Here is a 12699-nt window from a genome sequence, read left to right on the forward strand (position 1 = left end):
GATCTATATTTTTATGTCAGCATTTAAATCAAAATGAATGTAGTCAGTATATCTTGTTTGATAACCATATTAAGAGAACAGTAAATTTTACCATTTCTTACAGAAGTTAAGGGAAGTTTTTCTTTTATGATAACTGTGCCACATTGTAAAGATTGTTGCAAAAGTAGAAACAAATATTGTTTTTAATATATTTTCAAATGTTTAATAATTTTTTCAGGATTGACATCAAGCCTATTATTTTTGCATGTTTCTGGTAAGTATAATCTACATAAGATAGCTAGATAAGCCCTTACGTATCCAGGGTATCACTCTGCCTGTCCATTCAATGGTCCTTCTGTCTATCCCCATCTCTTGTAAGTAGGTTACTTAAGAACAACTCTCATATAGCCACTCAACAAATTATCATGAAGCTTTATGGGGAGGTAAGACATCATAAATATGCATTAACTTAAGGGGCAGAAATCCAACTTCTCACATCATGGAGTGTCCAATGCCATAGAGCTTCACTGGAAGCGTAAAAATACACCAGTAGCCTTAACAATGGGTTAACTTGAACGGTCAGAATCAGATGTATGACATTCCAACTTTAAGGTACAAATGTACATGTGTACTATATGTTTGAAGCACAACTCCTTAACTACCAGTATACATTGGATAAAACTTTGATGATGCCATCAAGGGGAGATAATCATACTGAAGGAGTTAGGTTGTATATCAAATAAACATTTTGGGAGCTTTTTCATAATATTTCCAGTTTAGTTCTGTTCAGTATATGGAAAAAGATATATGTATATTCTAAAAAAATGATTTTACTAAAGTCAACACTTGGTATTACCATTTGAATTACCAGTAGCTGTTTTCAGTCCCAATCTTTGGTATTCTGCAAAGAAACATGCACCCTATATCATCTCTGATATAAATTTGTATGCCTAGCCTTTTAGGCGTCTTTTATATAATTCCACTGCAGTATATGCATGTTTATATGTTTGTCTGAGTTGTCTGACTCACAATATACCGGGTATGTTGATCAGAGTCCTGAAATATGAATGATTTTAATTTAGTATTTAGCTTGAGTCTGATACATTATATTATGTTCAGAAATTTCAACTTTATCAATATATTTATTGATTGTTTGAGTTAGAGTGTATTTATAATGCAAGTATATAATTTTTCATCAAATTATTATACTTAACATATAATTTAAACTTCTGATTGACTGTTCTGTGTGGAAAGCTTGGAATAGTTCATATAACTCAGTTCAGGATCCACTTCTTATAACTGATTTTGAAGTACTTGCTTAGCATAATCCTTCTTATGTAAAAAATCTGAAACTTTTATTGGGATAATCTTAAATTTGTCATACAACTTAAGCATGATGGGTTTTACTTAAATTATATATACTTATGTACTGGTAGGACCTTTCAGTTCTGTCAGGCATCCACAAATATATAAGATGAAGTAAAACAACAATCTGGTATTAAATTGAAAAGTATGCTTTAAAAATTAATGCTCTCAGAAATACTGTTCTGATTATGCATGATAAACAATATAATATTTGCTTATGTCTATTGATGTTTTAGAGTGTGTATTGCAAATACATTATTAAGTATAAAATATGTTATTTTTACAGCAAAGAGAGGTGGTCGTAAGTATAAATTAAATTCAAGGGAACTTACACATATGGCAACACTTTGTTTTCATCAATTTCTACATTTTGCTCAATTTTTACTTGAGTTAAACATATTTGATGGGAAAGATGTATGGAAGAGCCTCTACAAATATTCCACAGGGATTGATTTAGGCATTTAAGTAGAAGTTTTTTTAAAAATCAAACAGGAGGTGATTCATGCATGTCAAAAACCCACCAAATTCACTGTTATTTCTTATTCAAAATCAGTTACTGACCACATAACCAGTCTTAATTTTTCATTTGGTTGTACTTTTGAGATAAAATTTATATAGATTCTACATGAAATTAGCACTTTGCAAGAGTTATCATTCTTGATTTTGTTAGATTTGGTTGATTTTTACTGGGAGATAAATGATTTTCTCAAAAGTACAGATCTGAATATGGAAAGGACAACTGTTACATAAAAATAGAGCAGATGTAGATTGAAAAAATCATTGTTTGTTCTGTGGGTTTTTCTTCACCATGAATCACTTTATTAATATGGACAGTGTCTGATTTTTATATGGACTGCTACTTAAGATTTGAACCATTTAGGGTGTGCTGTACAATTACATTTAGACACACTGTTTCGTATACAAAATTGATCTGGTCTTTAAAGTTGAAATTTGGTGGATATATTGATTGAATGTACAGTATAGTCCATCAACTCTGTGAACTAAAGTGTTGAGAAAATTAATCGGAAAGGTTGTTATTATTTTTGATCTATTTTCCACCTCTGCCATACATGCTTACCTCCCTTGATAGTTTCTTAGTGCCTGATATTTGATCAAACATAGTATTTGGCCATTTGTTTTGGAAAGACACTCCTAGTTTGTACTAAAACTCAGTGATATTTTTTTAGCTCACCTGGCCAAAGGCTAGGTAAGCTATTGCCATCACTTGGCATCCGTTATTAACAATTTTTCAAAACTCTTCTCCTCTGACACTACTTCACCAATTGGAACCAAACTTAGTACAAATATTCCTTAGGATATCCTGCATAGAACAGATGTGGGGATTTTTGATCTGTTGAAAAACATGGCCACCGCTACTAAAAATAGTTCATATGGGTCAGACAGTATTTTTTTTTGCATATATCTCCAAAACCGTAGGTTTAGCCAAATTCTGACTTGATAAAAGTGTTCAGTATGAGGATGTTTATCTGTGGTCAAATTTTCATTTTAATCTGTTAAGCCTTGTTGGAGTTATTACCCTTTTTTGATGTTGTTTTGCTATATTTAATGTTATTTCTTTCAAAAATCTTCTCCTCTGACACTACTTGACCAATTTGGAACCAGTCTTGGTATGGATGTTCCTTGGGATATCCTGCATTGAACTGATGTGGGGATTTTTTATCCGTCAAGACGGCCATTGTTACTAAAAATAGAACATAGAGGTCAGACAGTAGTTTTTTGCATATATCTCCAAAACTGTGAGGTTTAGCCAATTCAAATTTTCATGATAATCTGTTAAGCCACGTTGGAGTTTTAGCCCTTTTTTAATGTTCTTTTTTGCTACTTTTAATGTTATTTCTGTCAAAAATCTTCTCTCCTCTAACACTACTTGACCAATTGGGACCAAACTTTGTATGAATGTTTCTTGGGGTATCATGCATTGAACTGATGTTGGGATTTTTTATCTGTTTAAAAACATGGCTGCTGCTACTGAAAAGAGAACATAGAAGTCAGACAGTAGTTATTCCCATTTATCTCTCCAAAACTGGTAGGTTTAGCCAACTGCTTTCAATTACTGAAATGATCAAAACCGTCAGAACTCTTCAGAGATCAAAGATGTCGCCTTGAAAGAGTTATTGCCCTTGAAAGATAAAAAATGTTGGGGTTTTTTTTACAGTTTTCAGCCAATATCTTGAAAACTATGATAGATAGAAGGAAACTTTCAATTGATGATATGATTCTTATGAAAAGTCCTATTAAAGTTCTCTGTGAGACAACTCCTTGTCAGAGTTATTGTCCTTCAAAGGCAAAAAATTTACCAGGTGAGCGATTCAGGCTACTGGGAGCCTCTTGTTTAATGTTACCGTGGCTAGTGGTTTTTATGACAAAATTTTTAGAATTGACCTATGTGTAAGTGTAACTGTTAAGGACTACTTGAGATATAGGAGCCAAATTCAGTCTAGAAACAAGCATTTTCCTGATGCCTAAGCTTTATATGTTTTATATAGAAAAATTCAGAATATAGCAATTCCAGTTGATCTTCAGCTAAAACTATTTGATTCTCTAATTGTTCCTATCCTCACTCACTCCTCAGAAATTTTAAGGTTTCAAAAAGAAGGCTATTGTAGAAAAAGTTCATTTACTGTTTTTCAAACGTATTCTAGGTTTACGATCATCCACAACTGCATGGTGTATGATGAATTAGGTAGATATGAACTTGTTATTAAACTAAAAATGCTAAATTTTTGGTGTAAACTTGTACAAAATGACAAGAAACTATCTGGGAAATTGTATCAATTATCTTAACAGCTACTTGAAAATGGAAACTTGCGAGTTTAGTTGAAACAGTTGAAACTGTTAGTGAATGGATCTCTTTAAAATTGTAATACAAGGTGCCATAACAACAAAGGAAATCTTAGATTACTTTAGGGGATAACATTAAGACTTGAACGGCTTAGGAATGATGTAATTACAAGTAAAAGTGAATGGCTCTATTAAAATTGTATTACTAGGTGCCATACCACAAAAAGGAGTTTGAGATTGATTTCAGGGTTGTGACATGAGCTGAGTATGAATTAGAGGCAAAAAAAAACTATTCTCTCTGTCTTTTTCAGGGTATAGAGGTGGAGGTCTGGCACACAGACAGCCATGTAAGCAATGTTATATGAATAAATGTACAGTCAAACCTCAATGTATCGAATTCACAAGAGTTCCACAAAACCCCCCTTACTACAATACAATGTTATATCTTATGACTTGAACTCTGATGAATTGAAATCAAGGAATAACTCTAGGTTTTCAATCACTTCCCTCAATAGATTTTTGATGTTAATTAACTCTGATGTCTGGAAATGAACTAATTAGTGGGAAAACTGATTGCTTTATGGCAAACCATGATTGAACTTAGTTTTTACAACATGAATAATCCTTTACAATTTAATTTGTGTATTTGATTTATACAAAATAGCTTGTGTAGTAAAAAAAAGATAAAAAAAACTTGAGAATTAGCATCAACTGTGATAGGGAATATTTTCATATTAATAGATAAATTTACAAATAAATCATATTTGTTGAAATGATATACCATCATCTAACCCTTGCCAAACAGACAATTGTAACTGATGTATTTCAGCGACTACGTTCGTTTTGCTACAAGTGAATCTGAAATTATATCATAGTAATGTAGTGCTCATGTTTCACAAAACTCCCGATTTTCAAAGCAACATGTTATGTACTAATGGCATATTTTATGAAAAAATAAACAAGAATTTCCGTAAAACATTTTAATGTTGCTCAGCACATAAAATAATTGATATACAACACAAAAAAATATTATCTTTCGATAGGATATGTGAATCTTTAAGAATTACATTTTTGTACACTGATGAAGTGAAACACATGTACATGTACATACAAGCAAAACAACTCATTTTAAAAAAAAACAGAATCAATCACCAACCAATATATGTTCGGGTTACACTGGACCTCAGATGACTCAAACCTTGGATAACTTGTAACATTTTTGCCTGGTCCTTTCGACATTCCACTAGATTTGATTGTATTATTTTCAGATTAGATTCATGTATTATTTACTTTTTACACAGTTGTCAATTGTCTACAAATTTTAAGTCATGTGAAATACTTGGTTTAAGGGCAACCATTAGATATTGAGGAAGATTTCTTTTGATCAAAGTATTTATTTCTACCATATTTATGGTTAAAATATTTATTTTTCACATAACTTTAATCAAGTTATTTTCTATACATAAAAGTATAACCTTTGGATCATAAATATTTGAAGAGATCAAAATGTTTTTTTCTTCCATCTTCAAGATTAAAAAGTTAATTTTCAGAAAGGTGTGAGTCAAAATATTTGTTCCAAATTTTTCCATCCTCCCCCACCCCCCCCCACCCACCCCCAAAAAAAATCACATATTTTATTTTATCACATGCTTTTTTCTAATATGTTCTCAACTTTATATTAATCTATATCTAAAGTCAGGATGTTACTAAAATTGTTATGAAAATTTGTTGGGTATTTATCCAAGAGTTAAGACAATGATATCTATCTACAATGCTTTTTATACGTGAGATTTTCTACTGTAAATTAGCCACACACAACATCTTTTAATATTCACAGTGAAAATAATGGTTTATGATATAAATGAGATATAAGCTCATTCCCTTACGACACCATCAGCCTCACCACTGAAGTCCAGCACGCCAACCACGCCACAGGTCATCCCTAAAAAGCATGATTAGTTAACCTAGTGAATCAATTGCTGTACTGTAGATTATTGCAGGGAAATGAGATGCACAGTACTAGATACATTAATACTTGTTACACATCAGGTTTTCTACTTTACCATAAATTATAAATGTACATTTTTTTTAAATTCACAGTGAAAATACTATTTAAGAATGCATGGCTTTAGTTAGCTAATTGTGATTAACTGTTTCAGTTTGGGGAGGAAGAAGAGGAGGAGGAGGAGGAGGAGGAGGAGGTGAATAAATAATAGTGTAACAGTCAGATCCAGGGGAGGAATTAGGATGTTTATCCTCCACCCCCTGTTCTGTTGGAAAAAAATGTTAACTTAGTGCAAAATCTGTTTAGAGCTAATTGATAGACCTCCCTCTTTCATAAATTTCTGTATCAGAATTCCCCCTTTTTTATAATTTGATTATCCGGTAGTCTGTTTGTTTAAGCAGTGTTAGTAACTAGTATATTTAAATCTCTGTGTTTATTTTTTTTTTTTACTTACATTGAAATCCTTTCATGAACATTTAGTAAATATATATTATAACTTTTGTATATTATGAAATAATTTAATACTGCTATTTTACTTTTTATGTGTAGGATGGAGGCACAGAAGTAAGTATATCTTGTATTTTCTCAAATCAATCATTTGAATTATTAAGTTTAGCTAATGTGCTTCTCCAATATAACAAGTTGGACATTTAAGAAGGTAGACTTAGGGTAAGGGGCACAACTCTTAAAAATTATTGGGACGTTTGTATTCAGCATTTTACATCAATCTTATGTAAACATTTAATTAACTTTCATTCATTTTATTCTGCTTCAAATGAAAGCTTGATAGGCTTTGGTGAAATTGAATATGATACAAACATATCTCTGATTTCATGAGTTATGTTCCTTACCATAGGCCTACCTCCTGAAGGCTGGTGTGTTTAAATACAAGCATAATGCTTGGTGACTATAACATACAAGAAGAAGTCCTGAGAAACTTTTGTTTTTATACTTATATTAGTTTCCTTTAAAAGAGTAATTAAGGGAACCAAGATTCTAGGGGAAATTAAAAGAATGTAATCCAGGGACAAAGACCTGACATGGAAAACAGACACACACAACATAAAATAACCAAAATGATACATTCATAGTAACAAAAGTAAATGAGCAAATTGGACTCTACTAGAAACTGGGAGCATGGACCAGTTGCACTAATTGGACTCTACTAGAAACTGGGAGCATGGACCAGTTGCACTGGTAGGGTAAGTGTCCTCTGTTTTTCCTGAAACACCCTCTGAGTTGCTCACAAAAGTCAAATCCAGGGTAGACGAAAGAGGAAAGGAAAACTAGGACATGTTGAACAAATCAGTTGCAGATGGATACACCATAATGATCCAGGAATGACGACTATAAAACTTCTGTAATGATGACCAGTCTTGTAGCAACTTAACCCGGTTCTTATGAAGTCTAGCATAACAAAAAGTCTGCATAATTACGGCAAGCTCTATGAGTTGTAATATGAAAACTCCATATGCAGGTGCTGAAGGGATGATGCCACAGATGAAAGGAAATTTGACAAAACGGACATAACGGAATTAAAAGTCATCACATTTGTCGTATGGTTTGGTTAACAGTTTTACTTATGTACGAGTCTATTAATCAAAAGTTATGAAGTGAACTGTGAAGTTTTCGCATCTTTTATAAAGTTTAATACAATACTGTGAAAGAACTATTGTTTGTGGGGTACAAATTTTTGCGGGTGAGCAAGACCACGAAATTTAGTTCCCAACGAAAAGGAGATTCCCATTAATGTGTATACTGAAAACTTAAAAAATCCATGAACTTGTGTATCTTCCCTCATCCCCGAAAATTGATATCCAAAAACTAAAGTACTTTCACAGTATATAAGTTCTCCATGAATTATTTTATCAAACTGTTCCTTTTCCACTATTTCAGATCCAGTATTGGGAGGTAAATATTTGGTTAATATTCATGTCCCTCACCCTAGCATTTTTATGAGCATTAACTTTGCTTTTGAATAGATTCTTCTCATGAATTTTGAACAAATATAACCAGTAGTTGACTAGTTATTAGTCTGTTAATCTTATTCAGATGACATTTAAAAATTGATTGCACTTTAATTTACTGATAAAATATAAAAATACCAAAAACTTTTATAACTTTAACAAAATGGTTTGGACCATAATATACATTCATTCCACATAAATGGCCTGCCTGTTGTAAATCAAAGATAAAATTGAGTTTCTGTGTTCTACTGTATACTGGGAAATTTCACAGGATGCTAATTTTGGTGTATTTTAGCAGTTTGTCTAAAAACACCGAATAGATTTCACAAAATGTTCGCTTGGGTACTTTGAGCACAACTTAGCATCTGCCGAAATTAGAACTGCCAAAATTTTTGGGATACCTTTTTGCCTCAAAATTTTAAATTTTACACCTGCCAAAACAACCCACTGTAGGTATTCCAATGCAAATACTACATGTTTCTTCATACTTTTTTAAAACGGTAAAGGTTATGAAGAAACATTCTGTTTAAACATCCATAAAATTGGGTAAAACTTACCTATGACGTAGGAGATAAGACTGTCATACATCTATGACGGTGGTCATATGTTTATTAAAGTTTTACCATATCTTTGGTCTAAAGACGTTTGAAGCAGGTCATATTGTTATTTAACCCCTGGAAATCAAAGTAGGGGGTATATAAGAATCAGCCTGTTTTAATGTTTGTCTGCCTAGACTTGTTACAAGTTACAAGTTCCTCTTAATTTAAACAGAGAACATTTATGTAATTAACCTCTCTGATGCAAATACTAATTTCTGTGTAAGAGGTATTTGCTATCAGAAGGATATATGCAATCAATAAACTTTTTTTTATATATTCTTTAATATAAAGAGTGGGACATGAAACTAGTCTACTGTCTGCCCATTCCTCCACATTTTTTGTAAGCTCCCCATAAACCCTGTAATTAAGTAGCAGTCTTGGTAAGAATCATACAAAATCTTAAAAATGTGATACACCCCAAAAAAAGGCTACATATTTTTATTTTTGTAATTAAGTTGTTTTATGGGTCTACACTATGAAATTTTTAATTATTTATTTAAATCAGCCTCCTCTTAGGAAATAATCAACATTGAAAATACAATAGATTCTATTGTATTTGAGTGGCATTTACAGAGTTATCTCCCCTAATTTTGAAATCTACAGTGCATTCTGTATAATTTTTATCTCATAAGAACAAGGGATATATGAAAAACTGAATGTGAATTTCTGTTTACTATGGAAATTCAAACAAAATATCAAAAATAAAAATATGTAGGCTTTTTACCCATGAATCACATTTTGCATGATTCTTAGGTGGAGTGCTACTTAGAAATTAATGCTTTGGACCATAAAATTCAAGTGTTGTTTGATTTTGATTAATATTACTTGCAGTTTCTAAAAGCCATTGTCCATTTACTGGTTAAAAAAAAATCCAAGAAAATCTGTGATCACATGATCGAAGATTAAAATATTAGTATTATGAATTACTTTACTATTGTTGTTGTTTCAGGAGGAAGACGTGGATGGTTAGGAGGAAGAAGTAATTATTTTCTTATTTTTTTTGTATTAGCTTTCTTCCATTCTAAGTCCGTTCTTTTAAAAGCAAACAACTTTTTAATGACGAATTAGCAGTGATTAAATTTTTTCAGGAGTTTTCCTAGTAAGATCTATTTTTCTGACTATTCCTTGGCCACTAATTTTTTTTTTAAGACAATTGGAATGGTCATGTAAAGTGCTTTAATTAGCTTGTCTTAATTCTTAATGTTTAAAAATTAGGGTCAGTCCTCATGTACATTCTTTAAAACAAAAATGGAAGCATTGCTTCATGTGCCATGGATAAGAAATTTAGCCAATAAGAAATCTGGAAAAAAACATACCGGTATATGTAGTACATATTTTGAAGTCTATAGTTCACAACTCTCCAGATATTTTAGTATGGGATAATTTTGAAATTTTAGACATTTGTCAAAAATCCTATTAAATTACCTTGTCAGTGCAACTCCACTGAAACTATTGAACCATATTTTAACAACATATGTTGCAAAAACATCTATGATCCTCTGATTTTTGTAGGAGAAATGCCTCTTTAATCTTATAAATTTGTCCAAAATCCTCATAAATTACCTTGTCAATGCAACTTGAATATAATGCTTTGGACCATTAAATTCAAGTAATTCTTTATTTTGATTTATATTGCTTGTAATTTTCAAAAGACAATTTCTCTTGAAAAAGAATAAAAACACAATAGAACTTGTGATCACAAGATCAAAGATTAAAATATTAGTGTTATGAATTACTTTACTTTTGTTTTCAGGACCAGGAGGAGGAGGAAGAAGATGTAAATATAATTAAATAATTTTTTTTTTTTTAATTATTATTGTTTGTTTTATCACAGGAACTTGTCCTGAAACATTATAGAAGTGTATGTATACAAAATTTTATAGGAGGTATGTATGCTAAAAAAAACCAATGGCATACATATACTTCTATAATAATGTGAACCTGTCTAAGCCAAACCCTGAATAAACCAGACACTTTTTACGATTCTTTTATATTAAGGAGGTAGACCTTGGGTAAGGGACATAACTCTTTAAATCAGTGATATGTTTGTATCATATTCAATTTCACCAGAGCCTTTCTAGCTTTCCCTTGAAACAGAATGAAATCAGTCCAAGTTACTTTGATGCTTACATGAGACGGCTGTAAAATGGTAAATACAAATGTTCCAGTGATTTGTAAGAGTTGTGTCCCTTGTCCTAGGTCTACCTCCTTAATTTAAATGTTTCTTTAATCTTAGAAAACCAAACATCTGCCTTAATGGAACCAATTGTAATGTCCAAAATTGGTTTAGTTCAGACAGTTTTCACAGTATTTAGTAATTGTACACTTCTATATATTTCTAAACAAGCCCTTGTGGTTATGTTAACCAAACATGGGTAAGAGGTGTTTTCAACTTTACCAAAGCCTTTTTGATATAATTAGTCTTGTTCTTTTCACTACAATGAACATAATTATTTTGGTAACTAGGCTTTTTAAGATTTGATATACCCAGTATTTTCTGTCTTCAAGTTTAAAGTTTTAAAGTTTAAAACTTGTGGAACAATAAGAAAAATAATGTTGATACGATGAGTAAGAAATTGAAGATTTATCTCCATGATTTAACTTTTCATGATATTAGTAGTAATTGCCATATATACAATAATGTCAGCCCAGTGCATGCAATACCATGTTTTACATGTAAGTGTTGCTTCAAATATGACATTGCATGGACTCAGCTGACACATTGTAGACATTTTAAGAATTTCCCAATCAGTGAGTTTCTCTTCATCTTGATTTTTAAAACAAATATTTTGGTATACATTTAATTTGGTTGAGTCAAGTATAACCAGTTTTTATACTATGGTATGCAAATGTCCGTCTGTCAGTCTGTCAGCATTAAATTTTTGCTCCATAACTTGTTCAATGAATTTCAAACTTTACATAAGTATTTGTTATGATAGTCTAATGGTCTTTATACTTTATGAAGAAAATGTGATCTTCAGTTTCAGAGTTACAGGAATTTTTTCATGGGATTTTTTTTTCACATTTTGCAATGTAAATTCATCATGGGGAAGGCTCTATTATGTGCTCCTTGCTCAGCTGTTTATTTTATATGTATTATTTTTTTAATCTTTTCAAAAAAGTGTACAAATTTAGGCAAATTAGAACAATTTGAACAATCTTGAACAATTAATATTGTCCTTGATTCTGATAATTTTGCCACTAAAAACAGCTATAATAATTTGAATATAAACAGCTGATCCAATTTCAGCCATGCAATGTCAATTGTAATGTGCAATATCACAAAATACAGATGTGTCGGATATACATTGATTAAATGGAGACCATGAATTACAAAATGTAATAATATTACTAAGTGACTTGACTAAGATACTGCTGTTTTATTGTTTCAGATGGAGGAAGAAGACCAAGTAAATATTTTTTTTATTAATTTTACTGTTCTTTAAAGCTTTTCTAGTTGTTTTTTTTTTAATAGAGGTTTAACAAGTTTTGGACATTTCAAAAGTCAATATTTGTTTTTTTTTTAAATTTTACTTCATTTAGAATATAATGACCTACAAAAAATTTGTGTTGCTTATAACATTATGATTTTCTCTATACATGTACAATGTACTAGTACTGTCTGTAGGGAATAGTGCTATACTAGTTACTATAACTACGCAGTAATTAGGAAATACCATATGTAGTTCATAATTTGAATGTGGAGAAAATTTACAAACTCTAACATCAATGGTTTGGATCATTAAATCAAAGCAATGTTTGGTTAAGATTTAAATTACTTGTACATGTAGTTATGAAAAGCCATCATCCATTTTCTCTTGAAAAAAATTAAAACACAGGAGAATCTGTGATCACAAGATCAGCAATTAAAATAGTAGTTTTATGAATTGTTTTGTTGTTTCAGAACCAGGTGGATGGCAAGGACAACCACGTAAATATTTCCTTTTTTTCTATAAGCTTTTTCCTAGTCATAGTTAGTGCT

The 12699-nt window shown here is 31.2% G+C and overlaps 1 protein-coding gene across 1 annotated transcript in view; it reads left to right on the top strand.

The window, feature by feature from the left end:
* Positions 1 to 404: 404 nt before the first annotated feature.
* Positions 405 to 12699, top strand: part of LOC148625674 (uncharacterized) — a 39881-nt gene continuing 27586 nt past the window's right edge. The window contains exons 1-7 of the mRNA XM_088571070.1: positions 405 to 422; positions 6306 to 6347; positions 6701 to 6715; positions 9667 to 9682; positions 10471 to 10494; positions 12110 to 12127; positions 12622 to 12648. Of these exons, the coding sequence (XP_088427196.1) occupies positions 405 to 422; positions 6306 to 6347; positions 6701 to 6715; positions 9667 to 9682; positions 10471 to 10494; positions 12110 to 12127; positions 12622 to 12648 (160 nt within the window). The remainder of the gene's footprint in view (positions 423 to 6305; positions 6348 to 6700; positions 6716 to 9666; positions 9683 to 10470; positions 10495 to 12109; positions 12128 to 12621; positions 12649 to 12699) is intronic.

The sequence above is a fragment of the Perna viridis genome, chromosome 2, assembly GCF_037379345.1.
Source record: "Perna viridis isolate PV_CMFRI_1.1 ecotype Kerala chromosome 2, ASM3737934v1, whole genome shotgun sequence".
Classification (NCBI taxonomy): domain Eukaryota; kingdom Metazoa; phylum Mollusca; class Bivalvia; order Mytilida; family Mytilidae; genus Perna; species Perna viridis.